This window comes from Eublepharis macularius, chromosome 2 (genome assembly GCF_028583425.1).
Source record: "Eublepharis macularius isolate TG4126 chromosome 2, MPM_Emac_v1.0, whole genome shotgun sequence".
In the NCBI taxonomy this organism is placed as follows: Eukaryota; Metazoa; Chordata; class Lepidosauria; order Squamata; family Eublepharidae; genus Eublepharis; species Eublepharis macularius.
Genome location: NC_072791.1, coordinates 153,832,594 through 153,846,055, shown reverse-complemented (window position 1 = coordinate 153,846,055; position 13,462 = coordinate 153,832,594). Strand labels below are relative to the sequence as shown.

Below are 13,462 nucleotides of genomic sequence, written 5' to 3'. Positions count from 1 at the left end.
CATTTTGAGTAACGGCATTACCAGAAAGGCTGAGCCGTTCTTACCTGTCTCGGGTATTTGTTGGAAAGTACATGAAGGCCCAATGTCTAGGCTAAGCCCTCTTTTGCACCCTCTTCCTCTGTAGAAGAAACTCATTTGAAGGAGTAGGTAAATTATCCTACTTTATCCTACAGGGAGCCCTGCACTAGTTTAAACATAGAGGCTAGCCTCAGCCTGCTAGTAAGCTCATGGCATTTGAACCCAGGTCTTCCACATCCAATATTCTAGCCACAAAGCTCAAGAGCCCTGTTTCTAGTATTTAACTGATACCCCAGCCCTTCCCAATTACACAAACAACAGGCATAGGCTAGGCTGCAGCTGCACAAACGCGACACAAAAACTTTATTCACATCAAATACAAAATTAGATTTCCTAGAAATGTCTCTTGATGTAAGTAACATAAAGTGCGGGGGGGGGGGGGAGGGCGGGAAGAGGAACAACACAATAGGTAGTAGCAGTGGGCCTATTCCCCTATGGTGCCCCCTTGCAGTGGCTTAGCTTGGCTCCAGGCCTGAAGAAAACATGAAGGAGGAAGGCAAGAGACTGATTTTGGTAGAAGCCGCTTCTCCCCCTGCCCCACCCCCTGTGGACTGCCTAGAGAGTCTGCGGACAAGCAGGGAAGGAATCAAAGGGGAATAAGGATGGAAAGGTCCAGACACAAGCCAGCCTTATGGCACTGAGGGCAACCAGCATTCTGCAGCCAGAGCCACCCTATCATGTGCCATCTGCAGCCAAATTCTACTCTGCCACATCTGCAGAATGTAGCATGCCTACAAGGACCATGAACAGAGGCACAACACTCAGCACCACAGATTATATTTGATGCTAAGGCTGTCTAGTTGCATACTGGATTGTGGCTCTTAGTAGTTCGTGGAAAATGCCGTATGAGCACTCACGCCCCTCAGGGGCGGAATACTGGCCATTAGGAGCCCAAAGGGCACAGAAGCTAAGAGCTAGTTCCAGAAGAACCTGGGTGGGATAGGAGCTTCAAGGAGGAAGAAAGGAACCGAGAAGGGAAGGCAGCCAAGAGGCCCAGCATCCCTGCAGATGACTTAAAATGCAGCCATGGCCAACAACATGGTGATGGACTTGATGGAAAGAACACCCCAAGCAAGGGCAGAGCACAGCAGAGGTGTAGGGTCATAGTGGGAGACTGGTCACAAAGCTTGGGTGCACCGTGGGTGGGCCTCATTGTGGCAGTGCCTTCAGGATCGCATTCACCTCCTCTGCCACAGCTGTCAGCGCAAACTCAAACTGGTCCTGGGGGCAAGGAGGCAATTGCTTAGAAGAGTGTATGGATGCATATGATGACAGCAGGAACCCAACTCCCCTGTTTTACATCCTTGGTCCCACCCCTCGAGCAGGGATCATCTCCCTCTACAGCAATGTGGTTAGGGTTTTAAAACTCAGGAGCCTTCCTAAACCTAGAAACCCAAACCCAGGTGGCTTCCAGATGCAAGGCTTCAGGTATTCGGATGCCAAACTGCCCCTTGGAATAGGCCAGAGAAGCATGGATAGCAGCTTCTCTTGCTTGTTTCTGCCATCTCTCCCGCTCCCCCCACTTAAAGCTGCCCTCCTGTAGCCAGATTTTTGCATAGCCTAACTCTGCAGCTGATGTGTCTGGTTTTGTTCAGAAGGAAAACATGGGGCTACAGCTCAATGAAGGAGAGAATATCTGATACCTTAGTCTGTACCATGCCAGGCCGCTGATCACGCACATGCTCTAGGGTGGCTGCAATATCAATCTCCTTCACACCTAGCATCAAGTCAGGGAGAAAATTCAGATTTTTGTGGAAAGGAGGAAGAAAAAAAAACATTAAGCAAAAGAGATCATGGAGCAGAGGGGTGGAGAAACAGAGAAGAGAAGATGTGAGAATGTTGGAGGCTTCCAAGAATAATATGAAGGGTGCCACCGTGTTCTTGTGGCCCTTAAACAGTAGGGCAGCCCAATCAATCTGTCTTCCTCCCAGCCTCCCAGCCAGAATTATTTCTTTCTCTCCCTCACACACAACACACATACACACCCTCACCTTTGGCCATTCGGTTCAGAACCATGTCAATTAGGATGTAAGTCCCAGTCCTCCCAGCTCCATCACTGTAAGAGACAAGGAGACTTCACACTGAAGAAGATTAACAATGACAGGGCAAAAACGCCCCTTACCTGTATGGAAAAGGGTAGCAAGTACCTGCTGAGTCCCTCAAACAGAACTAAAAAGCCTCATGAAGTGGACAGCCATATGGCTTTTTTCACACAATGGACTGGCTCAGGATTTGTTTTTTTTAAAAAAAATACTTCGTTGTTTTAAAACACTTCAGCTCACCTTTTTTCTCGTGTCAGAGTTAGGCATGACAGAAAAGCTCTTCAAAAAATGGAGATTGGCAGGGAAAAGGTGGCTTTAGCTCCTCTACCACTGTGTTCCTTTTTGTGTTAAAAAGATATCCCCCACCCCTGCTTTGTACACAAATGGGGCAGATATGAGAATAAAAGCATATGGATCCCCCTATTACATATTATTTGACCTTAACTAGTATTGTCAGTCAACAGTTTCAGCAACGTGGTTATTGGATACTTCAGCTTTGTAAATCCCTTCCCTATACCCCCCAGGCATCATCTTTTCACATGCTATTCTCTGTACCTTAGCAAGGGAGCATTTCCATGTCAACACCACTACCCGTTAGGAGATTCAGTCTCACTATCCCCCCTTTGCCAGGGCATTACCTGCAATGTACAATGATTGGGCATGAGCGACCCCGGTAGCACTTGTTCACCTTCCTGCTGGGACAAGGAGAGACGGGGGTCAGACAGCAGTCACATTTAGAATCTCCCTGAATTCCTGGGAGGCACATGGCAATCACCCAATCTTCCTCCTCCCTGCACAGCCAAGTTACATTGGGGTGAATTTGACGGCAACCCCCAGCAAACTCCTGAGGAGCTCAGTGCCAGGGAAAACCAGATAAGGACTGCCTGCTACTAGATGCTTACTGCACACTCAAGTTGTAAGAATGCAGAAGTTTGAAGACCACCCAGAAGAGAGTCTCTCACACAAACTCAGTTTATAAGACACTGTCCAAAGTGGCCCAGAAGGGCAAGAATAGAAGTCCTCCAGGCTACACAGAAAAACAATTGCTGCTTTGCAGGACAAAATATCCCTCACCACCCTCTCCCCCAAAAGGTGCCCAATATTAGTTACATACCAAACACACACACACACAAGTTCAGAAATGTAAAGTCAACCTCTGCCCACCAACTACCATCAAGTAACCCAGGTAACACCTTCATGTGTATATTAGGTTCTTTGGACAGATTCGTTAACATGGGTCGTAGGATTTACCGTATCATGATGGATAAATGAAGGGATAATGCAATGAATTTTAATATGCACGTTTGTAACAAAGCAGTGCCTTCTAAGGCTATCTCACACTACAATAACATCCAAGCTCCCTGCTTTATTCATAACTTTCTTATGACCCTTCTTTTCAGCCTGCCAGAAGTGAACCAGAAGCTGCGCACGGTATTCTTTATGCACTAGTGACAATGTAGGATCATGCTGTCATCTTCACTTGAGCTTAGTTATGCAAGTGGTTTTTATCGGCTGTAGATTTGTTACAAAGAAGGTCAAACCATTTTTTCAGTGAAGAAATTTCCTCTCCGTAAACATTTATTCACCCAGTTGCACCAAATTATTTGTCCCATGGTAATAAACATATCAAATGAGCCTAATATACACAGGGAATTGCCACTGATGATCTCAAGCATTTTGCTGTATGGTGGTTATATATCACCACTCTGCTGTGCATCATTTAGGTGATTCACGTTGGTGTGGCAAGCCAGATTTGAAACCCTCATATTAGAGCCTTCTCCTTGGTAATTTGTGAGCTTCCAACTAACCATAAGATGTGGGTAGCCAGAAGCTGAAATATTTTGCAAACACTCCTCTAATAAAAGGGATAACGCTCTACATGCACTGCTTATTACAAGCTTCCTTTTTTCTTGTCAGGTGGTGAACAAGGGACCCCCACCCATCAGACTGTCACCACTTGCCACTGCAGGTACCTCTGCTCATGGTTGCAGAGAGTCATGGGAGCTTTGTACACGGTAAACAAGTCCCATAACACTAGGGCACCTCCTGCCTGCACAGAACCAGCCACCTACAACCACTACATTTCGCACCCTTCCTCCACAGTGGAAGTAATTGTGGAAAAGATGGGGACAAGTTCAGACAGATTGTGTGTATCTTTTCTTGCCCTGTTGGACAGAGGGGCCAGAGATGGGCAGTAGGTGAGGCACAACCGCATCCTGGGCCCTGTCCTGTTCCATGCAGCCAGCACAGCGGCCAATGATCACTTTTGTGACTATGCAACTGGGCCAGGATTACTAGCTGCAAATCACAAAAATGACACTGGCGGCTGTGAAAGAAAGAGAGAAAAGGAAGGAAAGAAGGGAGGAAAGAGGGGAGGAGGAGGAGTGGTGGTGAAGGAGAGTGCATGGCATAATGCAGGCAGAGAGAAAATGCCAGGGAGCTCTAGAGTGCACTGGTCTCTAACAGAGTCTCACATAGAAAGCAGCACTGAGAGGACAGGGACAGGAAGGGAGGGACAGCCAAACTGGGAGCCTCTCAGATTTCACAGGTACACTGGGCCCCCAGTTTGTGAGGGTGGCTAGAAGGTAATTGGAAACAATGTACTACAAGCCATAACCATGAAGGTTCTCTCCTCCCTACCATCTTCCAACTCCGCAGTCTTAAAAAATATCCAACGTTTAATAACAACAAAAAAGTTTTCACGCATGTTGAAGATGCCTTCTGTAAGGCTTCCTGGCAAGACAGAGCCCCAATTGCACATCCTGTGCCAGCCTCTACTACCACCGCTTCACCGTCAACAGGAGTCCCCCTTGCCTGGCACACATGGGTAAATGCAGAACAGAGGAAGAAGCTGGTTGGAACACAAGGAAGGGACATGACAGAGGGGACAAAACAGATTAGAACTCTCAAAGCCAGTTATGTAAGAAAACAGCCCCTCCCACAGGCGGCAAATGAAAGGCCTCAGCTTCTCAGGATCCTATACAGTCTTTTCTGTCGCATTTCATGCAATTTATCCACTGGGCCAGATTTGACTTCAGATAAATGCAAGAACACCAATCAAGATTGAATTTGGGATCAACACATTTTTTTATCCCTGTCTGTCAACAGAAAAATGAGGCATAATTACACAAATTTACATAATTGCCCTCATTTGCATAAATACCTCTTTTGCTTTTCTGTTAATATTGAATGAACCTGGCCATCACCCCCCCACCCCAAACCCAATGCAATATAGTCAAACTTACATCACAAAAAATACATGCACACATTGAGCATTTGTGGTAGTTGTATTTTTATACCTCAAAATAACTGATCTGAAACACATGAGAGAAAACTAGGGTTGCCAACTTCCATGTGGGGCCACTACAGAGATCAGTTCACCTGTAGACAATAGTGGCTGTGGAGTGTGGACTCAATGGCATTATTCCCTGCTGAGGTCCCTCCCCTCCCCAAACTCCATCCTTTCCAGGTTCCACCCCCAAAGCCAGAGTTGACCACCTTAGAGAAAACTACCACCCACCAGTCTAAACAGAATCCTTTGTGGAGGGGCAGAATTCAGAGTCCCAACACACTACACCTTGTTGCACACATCCTGCCATCATGATTGGTTTCCTTGCCATGAGGTTATTTGGAGTCATCTCTATTAACTTTGACCATAAAGCCCATATTCCACAAAGACACTGTGGTGACAGGACTCCAAGGATAAAGTTTGTGGAAAGGCAATTTGGGTTTTCATACTTGTACTGATGAATTATCTTTGCTTATGCTGCTCAGCTTTTTTGCCCAGAACATTCGCCAAACCATATAAGTGCAAGATTACACATCAGCATCATGGTCTTTTGGGGTTACCCTGTTCCATTCCATTAGCTCACATACTTCACACCCCACATACATAGGAGGTTCAGTCTGATGCTGAAGTTGTCCCGGAATGCCACTCTCATACATCCACAGCAATCCTGCCTTTACAGCCAGAGCTACAATTGTACAGCAAATTCCCAAGGGCACCCTGCCCCATTATTCAACCATTACAAGGACCTACAGCAGGGCTTCTGTCCCATTTGTCAGAAAATTCCTTCCAGCAAATGAAAACAACCATTACTACACCTGCTGACAGTTAAATGAAAAGCATACTATGTGCTTCAATGCAATGTGCTTTGAATGAAGCCTCAGAGACTGAAGTGATGTTGTTAACTGCTTGGGAATTATAAACAGCTGCTAGAGAGGCCTTGATGACTGCCTTACAACCATTAAAAACATGAATAAGCATTCCTTGCAAAGTTGGGGAGGGAGAAAGGAAGGGATGAAAATGTGTCACACATTGTGATGTAGCGCCTTTCCCAATTACTACTGCTTTTATTTTCCAAACTTAAATTGGACCGTCAGCAGCTCCCATCTTGAGACTCACTAGAAAAGGACACAGGTGTGGCTTCTCTCTCTGAGTATCTCCAGCAATTGTGCAGCAAGTCATTTTCAAATGGCTCGGAAGGTGTTGACCTAGACACATTTCCTGCAAGTCATAAAAGCAAGCAATCCTTTTCTCCAGGTTACCTGTTTCTTTCCTTTCCATCCTCCCCTACAGGAGAACTCAGAATGTTGCAGCTGGGTACTCCACTCTCTGCCCTTGTTTTATTGTAGGGAGAAAATGTCTTGAAGCGTTTAGAAGGCTAGCACAACACACCTTCTGGAACTCAGATATATAAGCTGTGAGCCCAAACTTGCTTTCCCCCACAATTCTACACCAGATATAACATGCCCAATCCCAGCATGGACACTTCATGCCTGTGGGAACGATATCCCTCACCTGCGGAAGTCAAGAAGAGGCCGTGTAGTGGTAGGGATGCCTTCTGCTGGCCAGCTCAGGAAGTGAAACTGCGTCAGGGTCCTTGTCTCCTGGGACTGCACATTCTTCAGGTAGAAGCTGCGCACCAGGAAATCCTCACACCATATGTGTTCTGATACCAGGTTCACCTGTACAGAGACCCCAGGGGAGGGGGGAGGGGGTGGGGGTGGGGGAGGGGATAAAACACTCACTGCTACCTCCCATCTTTCATGTGACAAGGCCCTACTATCTCTTGCACATGGAACTTTTTAAAAAACATGCTCCCAAATGGTATGATCATCTCAAACCCAGATAACTGCATATTTCACATATAGCCCCTCAAACACACTGAAGTGCATTACAGAAAAGCAGCTTCCACGCAGCTGAAAGGCACCACCATCACCCAGATGGTCAGATATGACCTACAGGAGGATAGTTGGCCATCCCGACATTTAAATAAAAGAAAGTCGAATCAAGGGATCAAATACCTCTTTCCATTCACTATAACCCATCCCCCGAATCCATAAACAAGTAAAAGATTGCGGTCAAAAAGGAATGTGAAAGGTGACAAAGAAAAGAGGAGAAAAGGAGGAAGTCTGAACACAGCAAAAAAAGGACAAAGAGAACTTGAAAAAAGATAAGGAAGGAGTATGGAAAGTGCCAGGATAATGAGCAACAAGTGGGTGGCCAAGAAACACATCAGCAGGCATCGTGGCATCCATGGGCACTACATCAAGGAAATGCTACATAGTGAATTCAGTTCTTCATGTGAAGGTAACCAGTGCCAACAGGTCTAAAGCTCACCTCATATATATGGTAGAGTGAGGAGCCTTCATCAGGCCAGTAACGGTCACATTGCTTGATGCCATCCTCCAGGAGAGGGCTGAGCATTACAATTACAGTGCAGCCATTCTCCCACACCATCTACACACAAGCAAGAGGCATTATCACAGCTCCAATGTGGAGTATAGTACAATCCAACAGCCTATTGCCATATGGCTAGGAGTATGCACAGAGTGTATCATTGCATAACAGCTCAGGCTGTAGGAGGCAAGTGGTTGTATCCCTTTTTCGTCAGGCTGGGTCCTGTTCATATCCCAGGATAGGCAGAACATGAACCAGATTGGTCCAAAACCAAAACTCCAGGGCTGCATGTATCCCTATCCATGCAGTATTCAGAAGATGTAGCTTCCAATTTAAAATCAAAAGAGAGCATATGATTTAATTCCCTGGGTCTAAAGAAATAAGCTTGGAAACTTATGGGCTGTGTCTAGTGAATTCTCACAATGCAGAATTTTCACTAGGTATTGTTCAATGCTCTGTATAGCTCCTCCCTCTTTCCCAAGTCATTGTTAGGAGAAACCAGATAAATTATGCAAAAGGCAGAACACATACCACACAATAAGCCAATATTGGCAAAGTTCTGAATTGCATGATTTACTCACAGCACAGTATTTACTGTGTCTAGGACATCTAGCCCTGCTCAGGTCTCAAAACAGGGTAAGCTGTAATGTAACTCCATTAATAGTTCAGAAATATGGTCTATATCATGCAGCAGAATAAGACAGTAAAATAGTCTGCACTACTGCAGATCCTACATACGGGAATCATTTGTTTATGATTTCCTATATTGAGAATTCCCTGTAAATAAAAAACCTACCACAGCTGATGAAGGGATCGGGTAGAACATCTCTTGCTGGTGTGTCAAATTTCTATTGGCAGGAAGGGTTTTGTTTTTAATTTATTAAGGGATAGCCATGCCCACCCCTTTAAAAAAACCGTGTTTCTATTTCCCTTGTTATTTTATTCACTTGTTTGTATACATTTCCCTTGGAAATGAGGCCACCACCTCCTCCACTGCTTCCCACCCATCCTTTCTATGCTGCAGACTAAGACAGCTGCTAATTGCCAGACATACACAGCGTGTGCGTGTGTGGGTGGGGGGGAGTCAATGAGTAGGCAAATTTCTCTCCCCCTTTGCCTCCCACAGTACTGTTTACACTCCCCAAGGCACCATGCCTTAGTGCACTCCGGGGAATGAAGCACCTTTCCCATTCATACTCATTCCTTAGATGACAGAACAGGGCTTTCCTCCATTTCACTCTTTGTTTTCATGTGTTGGTTTCATGTGAAGGAACATTAAAAATGGTATCCTGCAGTTTAAAATTCAATCCATTCCACTAGCTCTTCTTTGCATGTGTAAACACAGCATAGAGGGGCAGGCCATTTCTGCCTTGGGAACCTGTGTGTGTGCATGTGCACGTGCATGTGCACAAGTGAGGAGGGAAATTGGTCTGAAAACTCTTAGGCTGAATCCACACACCCTCGGAGTGTCCCAGCGTTGCGCTAAATGTTTGCTAAACACCCGGAAGTATAGCGTCTTTCTAGCGCGATTCAGAAATTGTGCTAGAAAGACGCTATACTTCTGGGTGTTTAGCGAACATTTAGCGCAATGCCGGGACGCTCCAAGGGTATGTGGATTCAACCTTAGAGACATCATGCGGGAGTATGGACCACATGTGCTCCCAGCTCTTCCTTAATTAGTTCACCTTGAATAATCTAGAGGCACCTCACCTGCCAGAAGTCAGCAATGGTGTGGGAGAGTGGCCCCTGCGTGGCAATGTATGCTGGCATCCGTGGGTCATGGTCGATCTGTGACAGTAAAAGCATGTGCTTTAGACTTCATAAAAGCAGACAAGGCAAAACTGGGTGCAAAACAGAGCAGGGTCAAAAGACAGGACTCCTGGCAGAATGCCTACTTGGGAACTTTTAGATGATTGGATCCTGTCTTAACTTTGATTAAAAATGGGATTTCTGATTTGATTAAAAATGGGAATTCTGATTTGAAATCTTGCGCCAACCCAGCATCTGAAACCAAGACGACTTGGTGATACCCCAAACTGCTAGAATGAAACATAATTCAGTCCTTTGATCTATCTGTTGCTTAAGTTCAACAGCCCACAGGATTGCAAGAGCCATCATTATGAAGCAATGAAAAAGAAAAAAGAAAATCAAAATGACACACACACTCTCCCAGCACAGCGGGCTTAGGTGCTCTTGCCCCCACCCTCTGCACCTTTTCAAGCAGCCTCAACCTCCCCACAGCTGTTTTTGCACTTCAAAAGGCAATGGGGTGGGAGGTGTGTGTGTGGGGGGGGGCGGACAAAGCACCTAAGCCTGCCATACTGTGAGCCTGAATCTGCTGCACTTTAAATTGCTTTAAAATGGTGGCAGTGTCCATGGGCCAGACCTGGACACTGTCATATCTACTTTGGCTCATACTAACATGCATTGCTTGTACACAGACACTGTTCTCATGCTTGACTGAAGTAGAAACAGAGAGGCACAAAGCTGCCTCCATAAACAAGAGGAGAGAGTACTTAGAAAGGGGTAAAAGTTTAGGTTATGGGAACAGAAGTCATCCCATTTTAATATGGGGAAGTGAAAGACTTCACTCCAAGAAGTGAGAAAGTGCACCTGTTTCTGGAACACAGGTGAGAGACAACATCTGGAGGGGCCTAGCTTTTCCCTCCCATTTTGGCAACACTAGGGGGAACATTTAGAAAAATTAATTTGTCAAACTGATCTGAACAGCCATGGCGAAGGAGTGGTAGGCTGCTCTTTCACATACGATGGGCCTGACACATTTAACATCATGGAAGCAGCTGAGGGACTTGAGGAGCATCACTTACAAATGAGCGGTGGATGCTGGGGCGAAGAGGAAGGCACAGAAAAATTTGCCTCTTGTAATGGGGTAGTGAGAGTACAACAGGGTATCAGGGGTGCGAATCTGAGTGCCTGTCACTCACAATGGGACTGGCATTGATGAAATCACTCCGGGATGGGTTGCTCTCTGCTTTCAGCTTGATGCGTGCGTGGTCATCTGGGAAACAGCACAAAGTACAATAAGCCAATGTAACAAGCTTCACTAGAACAGACAGAGATGGAGGGGGAAGAGAGCAGTATTCCTGGTCTCACCTATCCTGATGATGGAACCCTTGTGATGTGGGAGAGAAACTATGAACCTTCACCCAAAGTCCAAACTATGAGTGGCTGATCCCCCAAGTCCATACCTATGCCACGCAGAGGCCCAGTTTTCACCTGCCTTGCCAGGGCATCAGGAACAGGAGTGGTTATTATGTACTCACAGGGCACATAATCCGGGTTACGGTTTTTCTTGATGTTTGCTTCATGCTGGGCCACATCACAGGAATTAGGTTCCGCCTGGTATGCGCACAGGGCTTGCCACTCTTTGGCTAACCGATCCCGGTTGCGCAGATGGTCCTCCATGTATGCCTGTGAGGAGTCACAGCACAGTTTGCACCTTCTGAATATGTCAATGCATGACAAAGAAGCTGTTAACATCCATGGAAGTAAGGGCAGTGTGGCCACTGCTGCTGCTTGATCTTAGAGGGGCACAGACAACAGTGTTTTGTGGAGCATGAGGCCCAACAGAACTCCCATCACTTCAACTACCAGTTGCCACTTCTCTTTCATGCAGTTCTATGGTGTTCTAAGTCTGAGGAAAAGACATCTGGCTACTTTGCACTTTCATAAGCCTGTCCTTCCCACTCACATGCACATAATCACAAAGGATTCGGCCATATCTCACCAGGATCATGTGCCCAGTGGAGATGTCCATGTTGGATTGCACAGGCTCCTCGCACCAGGATGGTGTGCTGCTATGGGAGCTGGGGCTGGCCTGAGGTGCATCACTGAACTGTGAAGAGACACTGCTCACACGGGAGTTCTCAGCTGGGGCAGGAGCAGGGGGTGTTTCCGCACGGCCAAACAATGACTTAGCAGCCATGTGCTGCCGACATAGCTCCTGAAGGACAGAAACAGCAGCAACTACTATTGTACATTAGTCTTAGATACAGCAACCTCTCCCCTCACTGGGGTGAATAGAAAACCTGCTAGAAGCAAAAACTCAAACTCATCCCAACAGTAGGGAAGTAATCACAATTCTTGAACCCCCTGTTCTCAGAGATGCTAAATTAATAGAATTAGTCAGTTCAAGCCAAGAGGAACAAGGAGTTCTAAGGTCTGTATCCAATTCTCCAATTCCAGATATTGATGGATGAATCCAGCCATATTTCAACCCAGTTTCCAGACCATTCTGGGGACTGAAAGTACCCTGGTCAACCTTAAGCACTTTGGATGCCTGCTAGGCCCATATGCATTGCTTAAACACCCATGGTGAGGTTAGCTCCTGAGAGGATCACCTCACTGCTCCCTGGCAAAGAGTTCATGTCAGGCATAGCACTGTGCCAAGCAGCTTTGTATCAGTGCAGTAGTTGCTTTTGCCCCGTCTAAGAATTAATCACCTCAGTTACCAGAAAAGAGGCCACGTATCTTGGTCTGGTAGCTAGAAACAGGAGGAGGGAAGAGAAGAATCACTTTACAATCAGGAAGATTTGGGGCAGCAATACAATCGGGCTTTGTCCTTGATGCTGTGTGGTTCTTACCATTTTCAGTTACCCAATTCTGGCTTATGTTTATTATGCTTTTCATCAAGACAGGGTGTGTGTGTCTGGAATACTCAGCAACAGCACATGACTGCCCATCCCCTACCCTCACTTCAGTACCTGGTACTCAAAGGTGCTATCAGCTGCTCCCTCCGGTCCCAGCCCGGCCAGCCGCTCTTTCTCACGTTGTTTGGCATGCTGGCGCAAACAGAAGACCACCGCAGCAGCAATGACAATGCCTGCTACACAGGCCAGTGCCACAAAGGTGAGCAGTACTGAGCGAAAGGTGTCACCAAAATGCACAGGACGTGGGTATGTTGCAGCCTCATTGCGCTGTGGGAAGACATGCATAAGAAAGCTTTAAAGCAGGAAAGGAAGAGAGTCGGTGGCATGCAAGAGTGCATGCCAATCAGGGCTCATCTTAATCATTTGCCACCTTCCATCCTCCCCCTGGAATGCCATTTGTTCTCTCATCATCCTTGTGGTATAAAGCTATATTTTGTATAATGCTTGATATTGTTGTAACCTGCACATAGCCTGCTTGCAGAGCGGGTAGGCTATACATTGAGAGAGAGAAAAAGAGAGAGAACATGTTCTAATTTCCCTATACTCAGCCCCGCTGCCTTGAAAAAGCCAGAAGTCTCCATTGAACTTTCACTCTATAGTGCACTGCTGGCACATCTCCTCCTTATCATGGCATAGTATAGCATAGCATGTGGAAGTAGAACAAATTGCTATGTGGTCCGCTCCTGGCCTCCTGATGCCAGTGCATCTCCTTTTAAACTGTCAGTGTCATACTTAGCTGAGGATTCAGAGTGCTCTAATTCCACAAGCCCATGTTCCAGTCCTAGTTGGCTTACCTGCCCCACACCTGTCTGTAGGATCTTTACTCCCACCTCTGATTCCAACTGTGGTTTTACCAGTGCTAGATTGGAAAAAGGAGCAGAAAAAGAATTGTTGTGCAAGGTCTGTTCTGTTCTTGGGAACAGGAGACATGGCTACTGGAAGAGTGGGAGCTTTAGCCCTCTGTCTTCTAAGACAGCCAAGCCTACTTG

The 13,462-nt window shown here is 46.3% G+C and overlaps 1 protein-coding gene across 1 annotated transcript in view; it reads right to left on the bottom strand.

Moving 5' to 3' along the window:
* Window positions 1–352: 352 nt before the first annotated feature.
* The window catches only part of PTPRN (protein tyrosine phosphatase receptor type N), a 48,835-nt gene continuing 35,725 nt past the window's right edge, over window positions 353–13,462 (bottom strand). Inside the window, exons 12-23 of the mRNA XM_054970084.1 lie at window positions 13,268–13,332; window positions 12,528–12,740; window positions 11,552–11,767; window positions 11,088–11,235; window positions 10,749–10,822; window positions 9,514–9,591; window positions 7,744–7,863; window positions 6,922–7,088; window positions 2,759–2,812; window positions 2,070–2,134; window positions 1,722–1,795; window positions 353–1,299 (exon numbers count right to left, since the gene is read on the bottom strand). Coding sequence (XP_054826059.1) covers window positions 1,228–1,299; window positions 1,722–1,795; window positions 2,070–2,134; window positions 2,759–2,812; window positions 6,922–7,088; window positions 7,744–7,863; window positions 9,514–9,591; window positions 10,749–10,822; window positions 11,088–11,235; window positions 11,552–11,767; window positions 12,528–12,740; window positions 13,268–13,332 — 1,346 coding nt within the window. The 3' untranslated portion in view covers window positions 353–1,227. The remainder of the gene's footprint in view (window positions 1,300–1,721; window positions 1,796–2,069; window positions 2,135–2,758; window positions 2,813–6,921; window positions 7,089–7,743; window positions 7,864–9,513; window positions 9,592–10,748; window positions 10,823–11,087; window positions 11,236–11,551; window positions 11,768–12,527; window positions 12,741–13,267; window positions 13,333–13,462) is intronic.